This window comes from Crinia signifera, chromosome 1 (genome assembly GCF_055691185.1).
Source record: "Crinia signifera chromosome 1, ASM5569118v1, whole genome shotgun sequence".
In the NCBI taxonomy this organism is placed as follows: domain Eukaryota; kingdom Metazoa; phylum Chordata; class Amphibia; order Anura; family Myobatrachidae; genus Crinia; species Crinia signifera.
The window spans coordinates 472,807,671-472,832,911 of NC_139217.1; the positions used below are offsets into that span (position 1 = coordinate 472,807,671).

Here is a 25,241-nt window from a genome sequence, read left to right on the forward strand (position 1 = left end):
CTATGAGAAGAATAAGTCCCTCCTGCCTCTCAGTAACCATAGATAACTATGAGAAGAATGAGAGGCAGGAGGGGCCTATTCTTCTCATAGTGATCTATGGTTACTGAGAGGCAGGAGGGACGTATTCTTCTCATAGTGATCTATGGTTACTGAGAGGCAGAAGGGACTTACTCTTCTCATAGTGATCTATGGTTACTGAGAGGCAGGAGGGACTTACTCTTCTCATAGTGATCTATGGTTACTGAGAGGCAGGAGAGATTTATTCTTCTCATAGTTATCTCTGGTTACTGAGAGGCAGGAGGGATTTATTCTTCTCATAGTTATCTATGGTTACTGAGAGGCAGGAGGGACTTATTCTTCTCATAGTTATCTTTGGTTACTGAGAGGCAGGAGGGACTTAGTAACCATAGATCACTATGAGAAGAGTAGGTCCCTCCTGCCTCTCAGTAACCATAGATAACTATGAGAAGAATAAGTCCCTCCTGCCTCTCAGTAACCATAGATAACTATGAGAAGAATGAGAGGCAGGAGGGGCCTATTCTTCTCATAGTGATCTATGGTTACTGAGAGGCAGGAGGGACGTATTCTTCTCATAGTGATCTATGGTTACTGAGAGACAGGAGGGACTTATTCTTCTCATTGTTATCTATGGTTACTGAGGGACAGGAGGGACTTATTCTTCTCATAGTGATCTCTGGTTACTGAGAGGCAGGAGGGACTTACTCTTCTCATAGTGATCTATGGTTACTGAGAGGCAGGAGGGACTTACTCTTCTCATAGTGATCTATGGTTACTGAGAGGCAGGAGGGATTTATTCTTCTCATAGTTATCTATGGTTACTGAGAGGCAGGAGGGACTTATTCTTCTCATAGTTATCTATGGTTACTGAGGGGCGGGAGGGACTTATTCTTCTCATAGTTATCTATGGTTACTGAGGGGCGGGAGGGACGTATTCTTCTCATAGTTATCTTTGGTTACTGAGAGGCAGGAGGGACTTAGTAACCATAGATCACTATGAGAAGAGTAGGTCCCTCCTGCCTCTCAGTAACCATAGATAACTATGAGAAGAATAAGTCCCTCCTGCCTCTCAGTAACCATAGATAACTATGAGAAGAATGAGAGGCAGGAGGGGCCTATTCTTCTCATAGTGATCTATGGTTACTGAGAGGCAGGAGGGACGTATTCTTCTCATAGTGATTTATGGTTACTGAGAGGCAGGAGGGACTTACTCTTCTCATAGTGATCTATGGTTACTGAGAGGCAGGAGGGACTTACTCTTCTCATAGTGATCTATGGTTACTGAGAGGCAGGAGAGATTTATTCTTCTCATAGTTATCTCTGGTTACTGAGAGGCAGGAGGGATTTATTCTTCTCATAGTTATCTATGGTTACTGAGAGGCAGGAGGGACTTATTCTTCTCATAGTTATCTTTGGTTACTGAGAGGCAGGAGGGACTTAGTAACCATAGATCACTATGAGAAGAGTAGGTCCCTCCTGCCTCTCAGTAACCATAGATAACTATGAGAAGAATAAGTCCCTCCTGCCTCTCAGTAACCATAGATAACTATGAGAAGAATGAGAGGCAGGAGGGGCCTATTCTTCTCATAGTGATCTATGGTTACTGAGAGGCAGGAGGGACGTATTCTTCTCATAGTGATCTATGGTTAATGAGAGGCAGGAGGGGCCTATTCGTCTCATAGTGATCTCTGGTTACTGAAAGGCAGGATGGGCTTATTCTTCTCATAGTGATCTATGGTTACTGAGAGGCAGGAGGGATGTATTCTTCTCATAGTGATCTATGGTTACTGAGAGGCAGGAGAGACTTACTCTTCTCATAGTTATCTATGGTTACTGAGAGGCAGGAGGGACGTATTCTTCTCATAGTTATCTATGGTTACTGAGAGGCAGGAGGGACCTACTCTTCTCATAGTGATCTATGGTTACTGAGAGGCAGGAGGGGCCTATTCTTCTCAGAGTTATCTATGGTTACTGAGAGGCAGGAGGGACTTATTCTTCTTATAGTTATCTATGGTTACTGAGAGGCAGGAGGGACGTATTCTTCTCATAGTGATCTATGGTTACTGAGAGGCAGGAGGGATGTATTCTTCTCATAGTGATCTATGGTTACTGAGAGGCAGGAGGGGCCTATTCTTCTCATAGTTATCTATGGTTACTGAGAGGCAGGAGGGACTTATTCTTCTCATAGTTATCTATGGTTACTGAGAGGCAGGAGGGACGCATTCTTCTCATAGTTATCTATGGTTAGTGAGAGGCAGGAGGGACCTACTCTTCTCATAGTTATCTATGGTTACTGAGAGGCAGGAGGGACATATTCTTCTCATAGTGATCTATAGTTACTGAGAGGCAGGAGGGGCCTATTGTTCGCATAGTTATCTATGGTTACGGAGAGGCAGGAGGAACGTATTCTTCTCATAGTGATCTATGGTTACTGAGAGGCAGGAGGGACGTATTCTTCTTATAGTGATCTCTGGTTACTGAGAGGCAGGATGGGCTTATTCTTCTCATAGTGATCTATGGTTACTGAGAGGGAGGAGGGACGCATTCTTCTCATAGTGATCTATGGTTACTGAGAGGCAGGAGGGACGTATTCTTCTCATAGTGATCTATGGTTACTGAGAGGCAGGAGGGACGTATTCTTCTCATAGTGATCTATGGTTACTGAGAGGCAGAAGGGACGTATTCTTCTCATAGTGATCTATGGTTACTGAGAGGCATAAGGGTCGTATTCTTCTCATAGTGATCTATGGTTACTGAGAGGCAGGAGGGCCCTATTCTTCTCAAAGTTGTCTATGGTTACTGAGAGGCAAGAGGGGCCTATTCTTCTCATAGTGATCTATGGTTACTGAGAGGCAAGAGGGACGTATTCTTCTCATAGTGATCTATGGTTACTGAGAGGCAGGAAGGACGTATTCTTCACATAGTAATCTATGGTTACTGAGAGGCAAGAGGGACGTATTCTTCTCATAGTGATCTATGGTTACTGAGAGGCAGGAGGGATGTATTTGTTTTATAGTGATCTATGGTTACTGACAGACAGGAGGGACGTATTCTCATAGTGATCTATGGTTACTGAGAGGCAGGAGGGACATATTCTTCTCATAGTGATCTATGGTTACTGAGAGGCAGGAGGGACGTATTTTTCTCATAGTTATCTCTGGTTACTGAGAGGCAGGAGGGACTTCTTCTTCTCATAGTGATCTATGGTTAGTGAGAGGCAGGATGGGCTTATTCGTCTCATAGTTATCTATGGTTACTGAGAGGCTGGAGGCACGTATTCTTCTCAGAGCGATCTATGGTTACTGAGAGGCAGGAGGGACGTATTCTTCTCATAGTGAGCTATGGTTACTGAGAGGCAGGAGGGACGTATTCTTCTCATAGTGATCTATGGTTACTGACAGACAGGAGGGACGTATTCTCATAGTGATCTATGGTTACTGAGAGGCAGGAGGGACATATTCTTCTCATAGTGATCTATGGTTACTGAGAGGCAGGAGGGACGTATTCTTCTCATAGTGATCTATGGTTACTGAGAGGCAGGAGGGACGTATTCTTCTCATAGTGATCTATGGTTACTGAGAGGCAAGAGGGACGTATTCTTCTCATAGTGATCTATGGTTACTGAGAGGCAGGAAGGACGTATTCTTCACATAGTAATCAATGGTTACTGAGAGGCAAGAGGGACGTATTCTTCTCATAGTGATCTATGGTTACTGAGAGGCAGGAGGGACGTATTTTCATAGTGATCTATGGTTACTGAGAGGCAGGAGGGACATATTCTTCTCATAGTGATCTATGGTTACTGAGAGGCAGGAAGGACGTATTCTTCTCATAGTGATCTATGGTTACTGAGAGGCAGGAGGGACGTATTCTTCTCATAGTGATCTATGGTTACTGAGAGGCAGGAGGGACGTATTCTTCTCATAGTGATCTATGGTTACTGAGAGGCAGGAGGGACGTATTCTTCTCATAGTGATCTATGGTTACTGAGAGGCAGGAAGGACGTATTCTCATAGTGATCTATGGTTACTGAGAGGCAGGAGGGACATATTCTTCTCATAGTGATCTATGGTTACTGAGAGGCAGGAGGGACGTATTCTTCTCATAGTGATCTATGGTTACTGAGAGGCAGGAAGGACGTATTCTTCTCATAGTGATCTATGGTTACTGAGAGGCAGGAGGGACGTATTCTTCTCATAGTTATCTCTGGTTACTGAGAGGCAGGAGGGACTTATTCTTCTCATAGTGATCTATGGTTAGTGAGAGGCAGGATGGGCTTATTCGTCTCATAGTTATCTATGGTTACTGAGAGGCTGGAGGGACGTATTCTTCTCAGAGCGATCTATGGTTACTGAGAGGCAGGAGGGACGTATTCTTCTCATAGTGATCTATGGTTACTGAGAGGCTGGAGGCACGTATTCTTCTCAGAGCGATCTATGGTTACTGAGAGGCAGGAGGGACATATTCTTCTCATAGTGATCTATGGTTACTGAGAGGCAGGAGGGACGTATTCTTCTCATAGTGATCAATGGTTACTGAGAGGCCGGAGGGACGTATTCTTCTCATAGTGATCTATGGTTACTGAGAGGCAGGAGGGCCCTATTATTCTCATAGTGATCTATGGTTACTGAGAGGCAGGAGGGACGTATTAGTTTTATAGTGATCTATGGTTACTGAGAGGCAGGAGGGACGTATTCTTCTCATAGTGATCAGGCAGGAGGGACGTATTAGTTTTATAGTGATCTATTGTTACTGAGTGGTGGGAGGGACTTATTTATAGTTATAATTTGAAGCGGAGGGGTATGAGGAAAGTGTTGTGTCTGTACAAAACCATGACTTTGGTACAATATCTAAAATTGGACATTGGAAACTGGACATTGTACAAGTATTCTCCAATAACAAAGACCCACACATATTAATTGGCCTTATGCTAGTCAGCAAAGTTTACATTGGCCAGTACAAGTCACATGGTATTGTGATTGACAGCTCACCAAATGGTTCCTGTACTTGAGGTTCCGGCTCTTCTGTAGTGGTTTTATTGCTGATCTCTGAGACTGGCACTATGTGCAGAATGGGGAGAAGAGAGAATAAGGGATGGAGAAGAAACAGTTCAAGGTAAGATGTAACATTGGGGCAGATTTATTAAGCTCAATGAAGTGATAAAGTGTCTGATTTTTATCACCGGCCAATCAGCTCCTATGTGTGAAGTTACAGGCTTGATTTGAACAATAACAGGTAAAAGCTGATTGGCCGGTGATAAAAACCCGGCATTTCACTTCACCGAGCTTAAGAAACCCATTATCCCGTACAGCTCAGTTATTTATTTATTTATTTACAGATCCTTATATGGGCCCTTATTCAGATCTGATCGCAGTACAAATTTGTTTGGAAAATGGGCAAAAGCATGTGCACTGCAGGTGGGGCAGATGTAACATGAGCAGAGAGAGTTAGATTTGGGTGGGGTGTGTTGAAACTGAAATCTAAATTGCAGTGTTAAAATAATGCAGCCAGTATTTACCCTGCACAGAAACAAAATAACTCACCCAAATCTTACTCTCTCTGCACATGTTACATCTGCCTCACCTGCAGTGTAGCATGGTTTTGCCCCTTTTCCAAACATACAATGTACAATATTCTTCTCTTAGTTTATTAGCATGTAACGACATTTACAAAGTGCAACTTTGTAGCGATACTAGATTATGATAGTGATTATTATTATTAAAAATAACTTTTATGTAGGAGGTACCACAGAGTAAACATAGAACAAGGGAATTAGAACACAGACACAATACATAGACCACAACAGAAGCACCAAACATTCATTTATACCCTAATGTCACATATTTCCTCTCTGCACAGTTACATATACCGCTGACCCCTGGCTGACGATCCTGCGTGATTGGATAATACAGAGACCAAGAGCCCCTGCAATCTGGCTGGACCCCTGGCACTTTCTCATTGATCGTACCCCTATATCCCCAGCGGGTGTAACCCTCCTACCTCTGTGCCTGGCTGTTATTACCCAATATTGCCTTACCATTGTTTGTTCACAATTATAATGCGCAATGGAATATGCTGGCGCCATATAAATAAATGGTAATAATGTCAGAGGGTAACCTATGGAGCATTGACAAGCAGTGCAGAAATTAGATTTCTTAAACCCTCGGCATGAAATAATGGCGTAAAGGACGGGCACTGCTGGCCAAGAAGGGGCAGGAGATGGTTGTTCTTCTCAGAGAGATCTATTCATACTGAAGGGCAAAGGAACCGTGGAACCCAGTTAGGACTCACAGCGGGGAGACACCCAGAAAAGTTGGGAAATTCTGATAGAGTTGTTATGGGAGACTGAATCCTTGCAATACTATAGTTATTTTAGTAAATTGCCCTGACCGCAGTAAAATAAAACATTGCACATGGTATTCTCCAATAACAGCAGCCTGGACATAGCGATCAGACTAGTCACATGACATTGATTGACAGCTCACCAAATGGTTCCTGGATGTTAGGGTCTGGATGTTCCTTAGTGGTTGTATTACTGTCCTCCAAGGCTGACACTATGTGCACAGAAACACAGCAGGAGAACAGGTTATAATGGACACTACGGTCAGTGTGTCAGTAACATCATTAGGAAATCGTTTTACATGTTCCTTCCACCGACTTGTGGTCACGTGTTATGTCTGCTTACTAATTTACAAAAGGAAGGGACAGCTGCCACGGTGGTATTGGCGCATTCGTGGCACAGACTGGCAGCACAGTTCATTTCACTCCACAAAACAGCTGCATTTTTTTACCTTTTGGAACAATTGCACTTCAGTGTTATTCTACGTTCCCAATGTACAAATTAAAATGAAGCATTTCACAAAAATGCCAATGGTGATACCTGCGTAACACCAAGCTGCACTGCAGGGAGGCAGATGTAACATGTACACCTGGGTAACACCATGCTGCAACTGCAGGGAGGCAGATGTACTGTAACATGTGCACTTGGGAAATATCATGCTACACTGAAGGGAGGCAGATGTAACGTGTGTGCCTGGGTAACACCCTGCTGCACTGCAAGGAGGCAGATGTAACATGTACACCTGGGTAACACCCTGCTGCACTGCAGGGAGGCAGATGTACTGTAACATGTGCACTTGGGAAATATCATGCTACACTGAAGGGAGGCAGATGTAACGTGTGTGCCTGGGTAACACCCTGCTGCACTGCAAGGAGGCAGATGTAACATGTACACCTGGGTAACACCCTGCTGCACTGCAAGGAGGCAGATGTAACATGTACACCTGGGTAACACCATGCTGCACTGCAGGGAGGCAGATGTAACATGTGTGCCTGGGTAACACCCTGCTGCACTGCAGGGAGGCAGATGTAACATAAGCAGACAGAGTAAGATTTGGAAGAGGTGTGTCCAAACTGAAATCTAAATTGCAAAATACTAATAACGTTGTCTAACATTTCTGGGCTACAAGGAAAGCAGCCCCTAGTGATGACTGACCACTGTGCCACCATGCTGCCTCTATAGGCCCTTACTAGTCCATGGCGTGGCTCTGGCTTCCGCACTCCATTCGCTCCAGTTCCCGGCATCCAGGAAGTCTCTGGCGCTGACCTGCACAATGTGCTCAGTGCCAATGAAGGCATCAGTGATTATGTCGGACAGGTTGGCCGTCTCCACCTGCGGAAAGAGGCGGAACCGGGTCATGAATGAGAAACGGAACACTGGGACGTGTATGTACACGTATGACGATGCACTTACCGTGGACCAGTACATGTGAAGTACAGGTCTGTACTGTAGCCGGAATTTGAGCTTAAAGTGTGGCTCCTGGGGCCACGTGGATGGATACGTCCACGTAACAAACAGCCGTCTGGGCGCAAAAGGGATCGCCTCCGCGGACATGATTTCTGGGGGGTCCGGCTTCACTGCAACACACAGACCTACACATTACTAAGGGTCCATATACTGTTATCTGTACACCTACTAACTACAGTACAGCACACAGACCTATACATTACTAAGGGTCCATATACTGTTATCTATACACCTACTAACTACAGTACATCACACAGACCTATACATTACTAAGGGTCCATATACTGTTATCTATACACCTACTAACTACAGTACAGCGCACAGACCTACACATTACTAAGGGTCCATATACTGTTATCTATACACCTACTAACTACAGTACAGCACACAGACCTACACATTACTAAGGGTCCATATACTGTTATCTATACACCTACTAACTACAGTACAGCGCACAGACCTACACATTACTAAGGGTCCATATACTGTTATCTATACACCTACTAACTACCGTACAGCACACAGACCTATACATTACTAATGGTCCATAAACTGCTATCTATACATCCAGTAACTACCGTACAGCACACAGACCTATACATTACTAAGGGTCCAAATACTGTTATCTATACATCCACTAACTACCGTACATAACACAGACCTACACATTACTAAGGGTCCATATACTGTTATCTATACATCTACTAACTACAGTACAGCACACAGACCTACACATTACTAAGGGTCCATATACTGTTATCTATACACCTACTAACTACAGTACAGCACACAGACCTACACATTACTAAGGTTCCATATACTGTTATCTATACATCTACTAACTACAGTACAGCACACAGACCTATACATCACTAATGGTCCATATACTGTTATCTATACACCTACTAACTACCGTACATCACACAGACCTATACATTACTAAGGGTCCATATACGGTTATCTATACACCTACTAACTACAGTACAGCACACAGACCTATACAATACTAAGGGTTCATACTGTTATCTATACATCCAGTAACTACCGTATATCACACAGACCTATACATTACTAAGGGTTCATACTGTTATCTATACATCCAGTAACTACCGTATATCACACAGACCTATACATTACTAAGGGTCCATACTGTTATCTATACATCTACTAACTACAGTACAGCACACAGACCTACACATTACTAAGGGTTCATATACTGTTATCTATGCATCCACTAACTACAGTACAGCACACAGACCTACACATTACTAAGGGTCCATACTGTTATCTATACACCTACTAACTACCGTACATGACACAGACCTATACATTACTAAGGCTCCATATACTGTTATCTATACATCTACTAACTACAGTACAACACACAGACCTATACATTACTAAGGGTCCATATACTGTTATCTATACATCTACTAACTACAGTACAGTACACAGACCTATACATTACTAAGAGTCCATATACTGTTATCTATACATCCAGTAACTACCGTATATCACACAGACCTACACATTACTAAGGGTCCATATACTGTTATCTATACACCTACTAACTACAGTACAGCACACAGACCTATACATTACTAAGGGTCCATATACTGTTATCTATACATCTAATAACTACAGTACAGCACACAGACCTATACATTACTAAGGGTCCATATACTGTTATCTATACACCTACTAACTACCGTACATCACACAGACCTATACAATACTAAGGGTCCATATACTGTTATCTATACACCTACTAACTACTGTACATCACACAGACCTATACATTACTAAGGGTTCATACTGTTATCTATACATCCAGTAACTACCGTATATCACACAGACCTATACATTACTAAGGGTCCATACTGTTATCTATACATCTACTAACTACAGTACAGCACACAGACCTACACATTACTAAGGGCCCATATACTGTTATCTATACATCCACTAACTACAGTACAGCACACAGACCTACACATTACTAAGGGTCCATACTGTTATCTATACACCTACTAACTACCGTACATGACACAGACCTATACATTACTAAGGCTCCATATACTGTTATCTATACATCTACTAACTACAGTACAACACACAGACCTATACATTACTAAGGGTCCATATACTGTTATCTATACATCCAGTAACTACCGTATATCACACAGACCTACACATTACTAAGGGTCCATATACTGTTATCTATACACCTACTAACTACAGTACAGCACACAGACCTATACATTACTAAGGGTCCATATACTGTTATCTATACATCTAATAACTACAGTACAGCACACAGACCTATACATTACTAAGGGTCCATATACTGTTATCTATACATCTACTAACTACCGTACATCACACAGACCTATACATTACTAAGGCTCCATATACTGTTATCTATACATCTACTAACTACAGTACAACACACAGACCTATACATTACTAAGGCTCCATATACTGTTATTTATACACCTACTAACTACAGTACAGCACACAGACCTATACATTACTAAGGGTCCATATACTGTTATCTATACACCTACTAACTACTGTACATCACACAGACCTATACATTACTAAGGGTCCATATACTGTTATCTATACACCTACTAACTACAGTACAGCACACAGACCTACACATTACTAAGGGTCCATATACTGTTATCTATACACCTACTAACTACCGTACATCACACAGACCTATACATTACTAAGGGTCCATATTGATATCTATACATCTACTAACTACCGTACATCACACAGACCTATACAATACTAAGGGTCCATATACTGTTATCTATACACCTACTAACTACCGTACATCACACAGACCTATACATTACTAAGGCTCCATATACTGTTATCTATACATCTACTAACTACAGTACAACACACAGACCTATACATTACTAAGGCTCCATATACTGTTATTTATACACCTACTAACTACAGTACAGCACACAGACCTATACATTACTAAGGGTCCATATACTGTTATCTATACACCTACTAATTACTGTACATCACACAGACCTATACATTACTAAGGGTCCATATACTGTTATCTATACACCTACTAACTACAGTACAGCACACAGACCTACACATTACAAGGGTCCATATACTGTTATCTATACACCCACTAACTACCGTACATCACACAGACCTATACATTACTAAGGGTCCATATACTGTTATCTATACACCCACTAACTACCGTACATCACACAGACCTATACATTACTAAGGGTCCATATACGGTTACCTATACATCTACTAACTACAGTACATCACACAGACCTATACATTACTAAGGGTCCATATACTGTTATCTATACACCCACTAACTACCGTACATCACACAGACCTATACGTTACTAAGGGTCCATATACTGTTACCTATACATCTACTAACTACAGTACATCACACAGACCTATACATTACTAAGGGTCCATATACTGTTATCTATACACCTACTAACTACCGTACATGACACAGACCTATACATTACTAAGGGTCCATATACTGTTATCTATACACCTACTAACTACCGTACATCACACAGACCTATACATTACTAAGGGTCCATATACTGTTATCTATACATCTACTAACTACCGTACATGACACAGACCTATACATTACTAAGGGTCCATATACTGTTATCTATACACCTACTAACTACAGTACAGCACACAGACCTACACATTACAAGGGTCCATATACTGTTATCTATACACCCACTAACTACCGTACATCACACAGACCTATACGTTACTAAGGGTCCATATACTGTTACCTATACATCTACTAACTACAGTACATCACACAGACCTATACATTACTAAGGGTCCATATACTGTTATCTATACACCTACTAACTACCGTACATGACACAGACCTATACATTACTAAGGGTCCATATACTGTTATCTATACACCTACTAACTACAGTACAGCACACAGACCTATACATTACTAAGGGTCCATATACTGTTATCTATACATCTACTAACTACAGTACAGCACACAGACCTATACATTACTAAGGGTCCATATACTGTTATCTATACATCTACTAACTACAGTACAGCACAGACCTATACATTACTAAGGGTCCATACTGTTATCTATACATCCACTAACTACAGTACAGCACACAGACCTATACATTACTAAGGGTCCATACTGTTATCTATACATCTACTAACTACAGTACAGCACACAGACCTACACATTACTAAGGGTCCATATACTGTTATCTATACACCTACTAACTACCGTACATCACACAGACCTATACATTACTAAGGGTCCATATACTGTTATCTATACACCTACTAACTACCGTACATCACACAGACCTATACATTACTAAGGGTCCATATACTGTTATCTACACATCTACTAACTATAGTACATGACACAGACCTATACATTACTAAGGGTCCATATACTGTTATCTATACACCCACTAACTACCGTACATCACACAGACCTATACATTACTAAGGCTCCATATACTGTTATCTATACACCTACTAACTACAGTACATCACACAGACCTATACATTACTAATGGTCCATATACTGTTATTTATACACCTACTAACTACCGTACATCAAACAGACTTATACATTACTAAGGGTCCATACTGTTATCTATACATCTACTAACTACAGTACAGCACATAGACCTTACACTGTAGGTGTAGTAACACATCAGCGGTCCTATCACACAGGTATTACACTGTAGGTGTAGTAACACATCAGCGGTCCTATCACACAGGTATTACACTGTAGGTGTAGTAACACATCAGCGGTCCTATCACACAGGTATCACACTGTAGGTGTAGTAACATATCAGCGGTCCTATCACACAGGTATTACACTGTAGGTGTAGTAACACATCAGCGGTCCTATCACACAGGTATTACACTGTAGGTGTAGTAACACATCAGCGGTCCTATCACACAGGTATTACACTGTAGGTGTAGTAACACATCAGCGGTCCTATCACACAGGTATTACACTGTAGGTATTACACTGTAGGTGTAGTAACACATCAGCGGTCCTATCACACAGGTATTACACTGTAGGTGTAGTCACACATCAGCGGTCCTATCACACAGGTATTACACTGTAGGTGTAGTAACACATCAGCGGGCCTATCACACAGGTATTACACTGTAGGTGTAGTCACACATCAGCGGTCCTATCACACAGGTATTACACTGTAGGTGTAGTAACACATCAGCGGTCCTATCACACAGGTATTACACTGTAGGTGTAGTCACACATCAGCAGTCCTATCACACAGGTATTACACTGTAGGTGTAATAACACATCAGCGGTCCTATCACACAGGTATTACACTGTAGGTGTAGTAACACATCAGCGGTCCTATCACACAGGTATTACACTGTAGGTGTAGTAAAACATCAGCGGTCCTATCACACAGGTATTACACTGTAGGTGTAATAACACATCAGCGGTCCCATCACACAGGTATTACACTGTAGGTGTAGTCACACATCAGCGGTCCCATCACACAGGTATTACACTGTAGGTGTAGTCACACATCAGCGGTCCCATCACACAGGTATTACACTGTAGGTGTAGTAACACATCAGCGGTCCTATCACACAGGTATTACACTGTAGGTGTAATAACACATCAGCGGTCCTATCACACAGGTATTACACTGTAGGTGTAGTAACACATCAGCGGTCCTATCACACAGGTATTACACTGTAGGTGTAATAACACATCAGCGGTCCCATCACACAGGTATTACACTGTAGGTGTAGTCACACATCAGCGGTCCCATCACACAGGTATTACACTGTAGGTGTAGTCACACATCAGCGGTCCCATCACACAGGTATTACACTGTAGGTGTAGTAACACATCAGCGGTCCTATCACACAGGTATTACACTGTAGGCGTAGTAACACATCAGCGGTCCTATCACACAGGTATTACAGTGTAGGCATAGTAACACATCAGCGGTCCTATCACACAGGTATTACACTGTAGGCGTAGTAACACATCAGCGGTCCTATCACACAGGTATTACACTGTAGGTATAGTAACACATCAGCAGTCCTATCACACAGGTATTACACTGTAGGTGTAGTCACACATCAGCGGTCCTATCACACAGGTATTACACTGTAGGTGTAATAACACATCAGCGGGCCTATCACACAGGTATTACACTGTAGGTGTAGTCACACATCAGCGGTCCTATCACACAGGTATTACACTGTAGGTGTAGTCACACATCAGCGGTCCTATCACACAGGTATTACACTGTAGGTGTAGTCACACATCAGCGGGCCTATCACACAGGTATTACACTGTAGGTGTAGTAACACATCAGCGGTCCTATCACACAGGTATTACAGTGTAGGTGTAGTCACACACCAGCGGTCCTATCACACAGGTATTACACTGTAGGTGTAGTAACACATCAGCAGTCCTATCACACAGGTATTACACTGTAGGTGTAGTAACACATCAGCGGTCCTATCACACAGGTATCACACTGTAGGTGTAGTAACACATCAGCGGTCCTATCACACAGGTATCACAGTGTAGGTGTAGTAACACATCAGCGCTCCTATCACACAGGTATCACACTGTAGGTGTAGTAACACATCAGCGGTCCTATCACACAGGTATTACACTGTAGGTGTAGTCACACATCAGCGGTCCTATCACACAGGTATCACACTGTAGGTGTAGTCACACATCAGCGGTCCTATCACACAGGTATTACACTGCAGGGGCGAAATGTAATAGAGTGCGATTTTTTAGACATGTGCGATTTTTGGTCAAAAACGGCCGAAATCGCACATTTTCCGAAAATCGCACATTTAATAGGTTGAAAATCGCGGTAAAAAAATCGCACTTTTTACCGCGAAATCGCACTTTTAGAAGTGCGATTTTTAGTCACATTTCAATTCGCATCCAGATGTTTTCCCATTATAAAGTATACAACTCGCAAATGTAATAGGGTGCGATTTTTGGTCAATGTTACCAAAAATCGCAAAAAAAATAGACCAGGTTCTGACAGGCGAATTTGACAGAACCATGCACAGATCATTGAGATCTGTGCATGGTTCTGTTAATAAAAATGTGTAAAAGTGTTTTTATAAAAAAAAAACGGCGTGGGGTCCCCCCTCCTAAGCATAACCAGCCCCGGGCTCATTGAGCCGGACCTGGTTCCAAAAATACGGGGGGACAAAAAGCATAGGGGTCCCCCGTATTTCTGAAACCAGCCCCGGACTCTTGGACCGGTCCTGGTTCCAAAAATACGGGGGACAAAAAATCTGGGGGTCCCCCGTATTTTGAAACCAGCACCGGGCTCCAACAGCCCGCGGTGTCATGCCACAGCCGGGGGACACTTTTTATACAAGGTCCCCCGGCCAAAACATGAGCACCGTGGCTGGTCAGCCTTGGACGGGGTACCTGGAGGAGTGGGGACCCCCCCAATAAAGGGGTCCCCCCCCCCCAGGCTTCACCCGTCCAGGGCTGAAGCCCGGGGCTGTCACCGGCGTCCGTGGCCAGTGGACGCCGGCCTGATAGGGTTAAATCCATCATACATATCATTACATTGCTTTTTACCGGCGAACTACAAGTGCCAGCAGACCTCCCCCGCATGCTGGGACTTGGAGAACCACAAGTCCCAGCATGCAGGGCATTAATGGGCCCGCTGGGACTTGTAGTCCACCTGTAAAAAGAATGTTTATAAAAAACACACACACAGAGAAGTACAAGTTTATTACACACACACACCTCAATTTTACACCAGCGTAACTTACCATTCCTGGATCCAGCGCTGGTCTGGCTGCTTCACAGCCGGCTCCCCCCGCACTGACAGGCAGCGGGGAGAACCGCTTTCTCCGTTGCCTGTCACCGGCTTTCTCCGTAGCTTCTGTAGCTCTGTCCCAGTGCTACAGAGGCTGAGAGCGTGATTGGCTGAGCTACAGTATGCGTCTCCATGGAGACGCATAGCTCAGTCCTGATTGGCTGAGCTATGCGTCTCCATGGAGACGCATACTGTAGCTCAGCCAATCACGCTCTCAGCCTCTGTAGCACTGGGACAGAGCTACAGAAGCTACGGAGAAAGCCGGTGACAGGCAACGGAGAAAGCGGTTCTCCCCGCTGCCTGTCAGTGCGGGGGGAGCCGGCTGTGAAGCAGCCAGACCAGCGCTGGATCCAGGAATGGTAAGTTACGCTGGTGTAAAATTGAGGTGTGTGTGTGTGTAATAAACTTGTACTTCTCTGTGTGTGTGTTTTTTATAAACATTCTTTTTACAGGTGGACTACAAGTCCCAGCGGGCCCATTAATGCCCTGCATGCTGGGACTTGTGGTTCTCCAAGTCCCAGCATGCGGGGGAGGTCTGCTGGCACTTGTAGTTCGCCGGTAAAAAGCAATGTAATGATATGTATGATGGATTTAACCCTATCAGGCCGGCGTCCACTGGCCACGGACGCCGGTGACAGCCCCGGGCTTCAGCCCTGGACGGGTGAAGCCTGGGGGGGGGGGACCCCTTTATTGGGGGGGTCCCCACTCCTCCAGGTACCCCGTCCAAGGCTGACCAGCCACGGTGCTCATGTTTTGGCCGGGGGACCTTGTATAAAAAGTGTCCCCCGGCTGTGGCATGACACCGCGGGCTGTTGGAGCCCGGTGCTGGTTTCAAAATACGGGGGACCCCAGATTTTTTGTCCCCCGTATTTTTGGAACCAGGACCGGTCCAAGAGTCCGGGGCTGGTTTCAGAAATACGGGGGACCCCTATGCTTTTTGTCCCCCGTATTTTTGGAACCAGGTCCGGCTCAATGAGCCCGGGGCTGGTTATGCTTAGGAGGGGGGACCCCACGCCATTTTTTTTTTTTTACTTTTTTTTTTTAGCACAAAATCGCATTTATGAAAATGCGCACATTTTCATGACTGAAAATGCGCACATTTTCATGACTAAAAATCGCGGCAAATCGCGGCAAATCGCATTTTTTGCCGCTAATTCGCATCTCATTACATATGCGAATTCGCGGCAAAAAACGCGATTTTTAAATGTGCGATTTGGTGCGATTTTTTTTTAGTCTAAAAAAACGCACCCTATTACATTTCGCCCCAGGTGTAGTAACACATCAGCGGTCCTATCACACAGGTATTACACTGTAGGCGTAGTAACACATCAGCGGTCCTATCACACAGGTATTACACTGTAGGTGTAGTAACACATCAGCGGTCCTATCACACAGGTATTACACTGTAGGTGTAGTAACACATCAGCAGTCCTATCACACAGGTATTACACTGTAGGTGTAGTCACACATCAGCAGTCCTATCACACAGGTATTACACTGTAGGTGTAGTCACACATCAGCAGTCCTATCACACAGGTATTACACTGTAGGTGTAGTAACACATCAGCGGTCCTATCACACAGGTATTACACTGTAGGTGTAGTCACACATCAGCGGTCCTATCACACAGGTATTACACTGTAGGTGTAGTAACACATCAGCGGTCCTATCACACAGGTATTACACTGTAGGTGTAGTAACACATCAGCGGTCCTATCACACAGGTATTACACTGTAGGTGTAGTCACACATCAGCGGTCCTATCACACAGGTATTACACTGTAGGTGTAGTCACACATCAGCGGTCCTATCACACAGGTATCACACTGTAGGTGTAGTAACACATCAGCGGTCCTATCACACAGGTATTACACTGTAGGTGTAGTCACACATCAGCGGTCCTATCACACAGGTATTACACTGTAGGTGTAGTAACACATCAGCGGTCCTATCACACAGGTATTACACTGTAGGTGTAGTAACACATCAGCGGTCCTATCACACAGGTATTACACTGTAGGTGTAGTCACACATCAGCGGTCCTATCACACAGGTATTACACTCTAGGTGTAGTAACACATCAGCGGTCCTATCACACTGGTATTACACTCTAGGTGTAGTCACACATCAGCGGTCCTATCACACAGGTATCACACTGTAGGTGTAGTAACACATCAGCAGTCCTATCACACAGGTATTACACTGTAGGTGTAGTCACACATCAGCAGTCCTATCACACAGGTATTACACTGTAGGTGTAGTAACACATCAGCGGTCCTATCACACAGGTATTACACTGTAGGTGTAGTCACACATCAGCGGTCCTATCACACAGGTATTACACTGTAGGTGTAGTAACACATCAGCGGTCCTATCACACAGGTATTACACTGTAGGTGTAGTAACACATCAGCGGTCCTATCACACAGGTATTACACTGTAGGTGTAGTCACACATCAGCGGTCCTATCACACAGGTATTACACTGTAGGTGTAGTAACACATCAGCAGTCCTATCACACAGGTATTACACTCTAGGTGTAGTAACACATCAGCGGTCCTATCACACAGGTATTACACTGTAGGTGTAGTAACACATCAGCAGGCCTATCACACAGGTATTACACTGTAGGTGTATTAACACATCAGCGGTCCTATCACACAGGTATTACACTGTAGGTAGCTTGTAGTCCTGGGGCTCCCTGTTGCCCATCACTGCCATTCAGTGACCACCAATGGCACACCAGAGGAACAGGAACAGCCCAAAATACAAACCGAGGAGCCACACCAACTGCCAGTGAGTCCCAGCCTGCGATGTTTGGCAGCATTGGGGCGTCTTTCGGTGCGGCTCCCCTATTTGAATGCTGGACTGTGCTTCAATCCAACCCCTGGATCTGCCACTGGAGGGCACAGACACACTGACTATGTAAATGTCACCACACCTCGGAGATCAGACACTTACCAATAGAGTGCACAGTAAACTCTAAGATCCTGAACTTTGAGCCCAGCGGATTCTCCTCGGTGATATTCATCTGATAGGAGGTCCACAGCTTGGAGTGTCTGACCGAGCACGTGTTGGGGTACGCGGGATCCTGCAGGCAGATCTCAGGACTGTTCCTGTCCACCCTGTAACAAAGCACAGACACAGGCTCAGCCGGGGCCGTCAGGAGCTGCGAGGACTACTTATCACACCCAGGGTGTAACAGGCTATCCCCGACCCTAGACCACCCTCACGTGTGATGCCCCTGCCACACTATAACGGGTCACATATACTGTACACGGTCCCATAAGTCTTATACTAAGAAGTCAATTCTCTTATGACACATTGACCCAAAGACCAGTCATCCTCCCAATTTCCGCAGGTGTCTGGGATTTCGCAGACCCTACAGAATGCAGCAGCTCATGTTGGGATAGGATTGCAGGACGCCGTCATATTATCAGTCATGTGTGGTCCATATGTCCTGGTGTGACGCTGACATGTGACATGGTGTCCGCATGGCAGTCTGAGAAAGACCCCAGGGAGAGAACGGGGTGCGCTCCCGACCCCAGGGAGAGAGAACGGGGTGCGCTCCCGACCCCAGGGAGAGAGAACGGGGTGCGCTCCCGACCCCAGGGAGAGAGAACGGGGTGCGCTCCCGACCCCAGGGAGAGAGAACGGGGTGCGCTCCCGACCCCAGGGAGAGAGAACGGGGTGCGCTCCCGACTACAGGGAGAGAGAGTGGGGTGCGCTCCCGACCCCAGGGAGAGAGAACGGGGTGCGCTCCCGACCCCAGGGAGAGAGAACGGGGTGCGCTCCCGACCCCAGGGAGAGAGAACGGGGTGCGCTCCCGACCCCAGGGAGAGAGAACGGGGTGCGCTCCCGACTACAGGGAGAGAGAGTGGGGTGCGCTCCCGACCACAGGGAGAGAGAGTGGGGTGTGCTACTGACCACAGGGAGAGAGAGTGGGGTGCGCTCCCGACTACAGGGAGAGAGAGTGGGGTGCGCTCCCGACTACAGGGAGAGAGAGTGGGGTGCGCTCCCGACCACAGGGAGAGAGAGTGGGGTGTGCTACTGACCACAGGGAGAGAGAGTGGGGTGTGCTACTGACCACAGGGAGAGAACGGGGTGCGCTCCCGCCACAGAGAAAGAACGGGGTGAATTTGTTTGATATAAAATAGTTTTCACTAATTTCTTTGTATGTGATCATTTGCTTTTGGAATTCTATTATTTTCTCATATTAAACATCATTTAGTAAGTTCCATCTCTGTGTTGTCATCACACTCATGCATCCGCCAGTCTGTCTAGTACACACGCTACATACCTGTAACACGGTATACCTGTGTACTCTCTATATGTAACATACACAAGTGACGTGAATACATTATGTTATCCGTATACATCCGAGTTCTCATGTCAGTGCTCATCAGGACAGGCGGTGTAGTATAATGGTTCCCTGACCCAGTGCCGTATAATCTCACTATAAGTGACGTCACCCTGGACTGTGGCCTACAGCCTTGTGGCTTTATGTGATGACAGAACTCCTGGGGTATCCCGGCAGAACGAGTGCCCCCCATTAATTCCTCGGCACTGTGGTGGATAATCCCTGATGTGTGATTCAGCTATTGCACAAGTATCTGTGACACGGGGCACGACGCGGTTATGTGACCTCACTAACCACAGGGGCCTGACCCTCTGACCACATCCAGGGCCTGGTGACCTCTGACCACAACCTCAGAGTGACGGGAGTGCGGGGGGCCCAATATACATCGTCTGTCTGTGGGGGATGTATCACTGGGAGAGGGAGCAGCCAGTCACACCTCCAATGTGGCATAACACACCTGTAATTATGGGGGGGGGGGCACACTTTATCTCCGCTGATCACCCCCTCTCCGCTGGCACAGACGGGGGCTCTTCTGATACCTGTAATATTGGGGGGGGGGGGGGGCACACACTTTATCTCCCCTGATCCACTTTATCTCCCCTGATCACCCCTCTCAGCTGGCACAGACAGGGGCTCTTCCAATACCTGTAATTATGGGGGAGGGGCACACACTTTATCTCCCCTGATCACCCCTCTCAGCTGGTACAGATGGGGGCTCTTCCTATACCTGTAATATTGGGGGGGGGGGCACACACTTTATCTCCCCTGATCACCCCTCTCAGCTGGTACAGATGGGGGCTCTTCCGATACCTGTAATATTGGGGGGGCACACACTTTATCTCCCCTGATCACCCCTCTCAGCGGGCACAGACGGGGGCTCTTCCGATACCTGTAATATTGGGGGGGGGGGCACACACTTTATCTCCCCTGATCACCCCCTCTCCGCTGGCACAGATGGGGGCTTTTCCTATACCTGTAATATTGGGGGGGGGGGGGGGGCACACACTTTATCTCCCCTGATCACCCCTCTCAGCTGGTACAGATGGGGGCTCTTCTGATACCTGTAATATTGGGGGGGCACACACTTTATCACCCCTGATCACCCCCTCTCCGCTGGCACAGATGGGGGCTCTTCCTATACCTGTAATATTGGGGGGGGGGCACACACTTTATCTCCCCTGATCACCCCTCTCAGCTGGTACAGATGGGGGCTCTTCCGATACCTGTATTATTGGGGGGGCACACACTTTATCTCCCCTGATCACCCCTCTCAGCGGGCACAGACGGGGGGCTCTTCCTATACCTGTAATATTGGGGGGCAGACACTTTATCTGATCACCCCCTCTCAGCTGGCACAGATGGGGCCTCTTTCTATACCTGTAATATTGGGGGGCACACACTTTATCTGATCACCCTCTCTCAGCTGGCACAGATGGGGCCTCTTTCTATACCTGTAATATTGGGGTGCACACACTTTATCTCCCCTGATCACCCCTCTCAGCTGGCACAGATGGGGGCTCTTCCTATACCTGTAATATTGGGGGGGGGGGGCACACACTTTATCTGATCACCCCCTCTCAGCTAGCACAGATGGGGCCTCTTCCTATACCTGTAATATTGGGGGGCACACACTTTATCTCCCCTGATCACCCCTCTCAGCTGGCACAGATGGGGCCTCTTCCTATACCTGTAATATTGGGGGGGGGGGCACACACTTTATCTGATCACCCTCTCTCAGCTGGCACAGATGGGGCCTCTTTCTATACCTGTAATATTGGGGGGCACACACTTTATCTGATCACCCTCTCTCAGCTGGCACAGATGGGGCCTCTTTCTATACCTGTAATATTGGGGGGGCACACACTTTATCACCCCTGATCACCCCTCTCAGCTGGCACAGATGGGGGCTCTTCCTATACCTGTAATATTGGGGGGGGGGCACACACTTTATCTGATCACCCCCTCTCAGCTAGCACAGATGGGGCCTCTTCCTATACCTGTAATATTGGGGGGCACACACTTTATCTCCCCTGATCACCCCTCTCAGCTGGCACAGATGGGGCCTCTTCCTATACCTGTAATATTGGGGGGGGGGGGGGGGGGCACACACTTTATCTGATCACCCCCTCTCAGCTAGCACAGATGGGGCCTCTTCCTATACCTGTAATATTGGGGGGCACACACTTTATCTCCCCTGATCACCCCTCTCAGCTGGCACAGATGGGGCCTCTTCCTATACCTGTAATATTGGGGGGGCACACACTTTATCTGATCACCCCCTCTCAGCTAGCACAGATGGGGCCCCTTTCGATACCTGTAATATTGGGGGGCACACACTTTATCTCCCCTGATCACCCCTCTCAGCGGGCACAGATGGGGCCTCTTCCTATATCTGTAATATTGGGGGGAGGGGCACACACTTTATCTGATCACCCCCTCTCAGCTAGCACAGATGGGGCCTCTTTCGATACCTGTAATATTGGGGGGCACACACTTTATCTCCCCTGATCACCCCTCTCAGCGGGCACAGATGGGGGCTCTTTCTATACCTGTAATGGATGACATACAAAGATATCCAGAAACCGTCCGCATTCTGTTTCCCCAGCTGGTCCAGTGTGACATCAGAGCTAGCACTCCGGACACTTGTATTATATCATCCATGTATAGAAAATACAAGTCATAAAGTGGAACAAGTGGAACCATTGCTGAAGACATGACCGAGTCACACGTGATTGGGCACCTGCTCCCTGGGCTTCCTCCTTAATGTATGATTGCCATCACTTGTTTCATACAGGTTAATTGATAAGACCGATGCTTTACCACAGGTGATTTCATTTATAAATTAAGGGAGAAGTCCAGAAACAGAGCATTGTGTCCCTCCTGGAGGGGCATGCTGGGAGGTATGGAGCACTGTGTCCCTCCTGGAGGGGCATGCTGGGAGGTATGGAGCACTGTGTCCCTCCTGGAGGGGCATGCTGGGAGGTATGGAGCACTGTGTCCCTCCTGGAGGGGCATGCTGGGAGGTATGGAGCACTGTGTCCCTCCTGTAGGGGCATGCTGGGAGGTATGGAGCACTGTGTCCCTCCTGGAGGGGCATGCTGGGAGGTATGAAAGTATAAGGAAATGTAGGATGTTTTATCAGGATGACAATGTCACCTGTTATGCCTACAGCAGGGGTGGCCAAACCGGTCCTCGAGATCTACCAACGGTCCACATTTTCCAAATCACCTAGCTGGTGCATAGGTGCAGTCATTACTAACTGTCACATTCCCCCAGATCACCTAGCTGGTGCACAGCTGTAGTCATTACTAACTGTCACATGTCCCATATCCCCTAGCTGGTGCACAGCTGTAGTCATTACTAACTGTCACATTTCCCAGATCACCTAGCTGGTGCACAGCTGTAGTCATTACTAACTGTCACATTCCCCAGATCACCTAGCTGGTGCACAGCTGTACTCATTACTAACTGTCACATTATCAAACATGCTGCATTCATTCCTGCTATAGATCCACAGGTTGCCTGGAAAACATGCACCGTTGGTAGATCTTGAGGACAGGTTTGGCCACCCCTGGTCTACAGGGTAACCCGGATAGACTGGCCAGCTCAGTGTCCAGATCTTACTCCATTGAGAACCTCTGGGACGTTCTAGGTCAGTGTACCTAGGGCAGGATGCACTACTAGGGAAAATGCAGTAAAACCCCAGTTTTCAGGGTTTTTACCGCATTTCCGAATGCACTAAAGCCCCTCCACTGGGGGTCCGTCGCAGAAACACCAGCTGGAGCTGTAACAAATCCTGCAGATGCACTAAGCTTCAAAAGTGATAAAGTGTAGAGTGATAAGCAACCAGCCAATCAGCTCCCACCTGTCACTTTTCAAACACAGGCTGTGATATGGCAGGTAGGAGCTGATTGGCTGTCTGTTTATCACTCTCCGTTTTATCACTCAGTTCATCTCCTCCCCGGCATCAGGCCTATAACTTAGTGATGTGCAATAAACATAATGAATATAAATTCCAGCTGTATAACACAACGTCTGCTCGGTCTCGCTGCGGCACAAGCCCAGGTCAGATGTTGTCCCACATGGGAAGCCCACGTCCATGAAACACACAGCGCGGCGTTCCAGGAGTCGCGGGGTTAATGACGGTCCTGGGAACATTCATTCACAGATCGGAATGACAAGACTCTGAGTCACGGAAACATGTGTCTTGTCTCCTCATTCAAGGAATCTTTCTGCTGACACATCCCCAGCAGCGCAGCGCTGTACAGCGGCCAGCGCGCACACACACACACAGAGGAGGCCTCATTATATGCAGTGACATCACCTACAGAGCACACACACACATGCACGCACACACACAGAGGAGGCCTCATTATATGCAGTGACACCACCTACAGAGCGCACACACACATGCACGCACACACACACACACACACAGAGGAGGCCTCATTATATGCAGTGACACCATCTACAGAGCGCACACACACAGAGGAGGCCTCATTATATGCAGTGACACCACCTATAGAGCACACACACACACACACACACACACAGAGGAGGCCTCATTATATGCAGTGACACCACCTATAGAGCACACACACACACACACACACACAGAGGAGGCCTCATTATATGCAGTGACACCACCTACAGAGCGCACACACACATGCACGCACGCGCACACACACACACACACACACACACACACAGAGGAGGCCTCATTATATGCAGTGACACCACCTATAGAGCACACACATACACACACACACACACACACACGAGGCCTCATTATATGCAGTGACACCACCTACAGAGCGCACACACACATGCACACAAACACACACACAGAGGAGGCCTCATTATATGCAGTGACACCACCTACAGAGCGCACACACAGACACACACAGAGGAGGCCTCATTATATGCAGTGACACCACCTACAGAGCGTGCACACACATGCACGCACACACACAGAGGAGGCCTCATTATATGCAGTGACACCACCTACAGAGCGTGCACACACATGCACGCACACACACACACACACAGAGGAGGCCTCATTATATGCAGTGACACCACCTACAGAGCGCGCACACACACACACACACACACACACACAGAGGAGGCCTCATTATATGCAGTGACACCACCTACA

The 25,241-nt window shown here is 46.3% G+C and overlaps 1 protein-coding gene across 4 annotated transcripts in view; it reads right to left on the minus strand.

The window, feature by feature from the left end:
• IL11RA (interleukin 11 receptor subunit alpha) overlaps positions 1 to 25,241 on the minus strand; it is a 174,064-nt gene that overhangs the window by 16,914 nt on the left and 131,909 nt on the right. For all 4 annotated transcript variants that reach the window (XM_083155432.1, XM_083155431.1, XM_083155434.1 and 1 more), the window contains exons 6-10: positions 18,688 to 18,851; positions 7,772 to 7,935; positions 7,549 to 7,690; positions 6,504 to 6,572; positions 5,010 to 5,078 (exon numbers count right to left, since the gene is read on the minus strand). In XM_083155432.1, the coding sequence (XP_083011558.1) occupies positions 5,010 to 5,078; positions 6,504 to 6,572; positions 7,549 to 7,690; positions 7,772 to 7,935; positions 18,688 to 18,851 (608 nt within the window). The remainder of the gene's footprint in view (positions 1 to 5,009; positions 5,079 to 6,503; positions 6,573 to 7,548; positions 7,691 to 7,771; positions 7,936 to 18,687; positions 18,852 to 25,241) is intronic.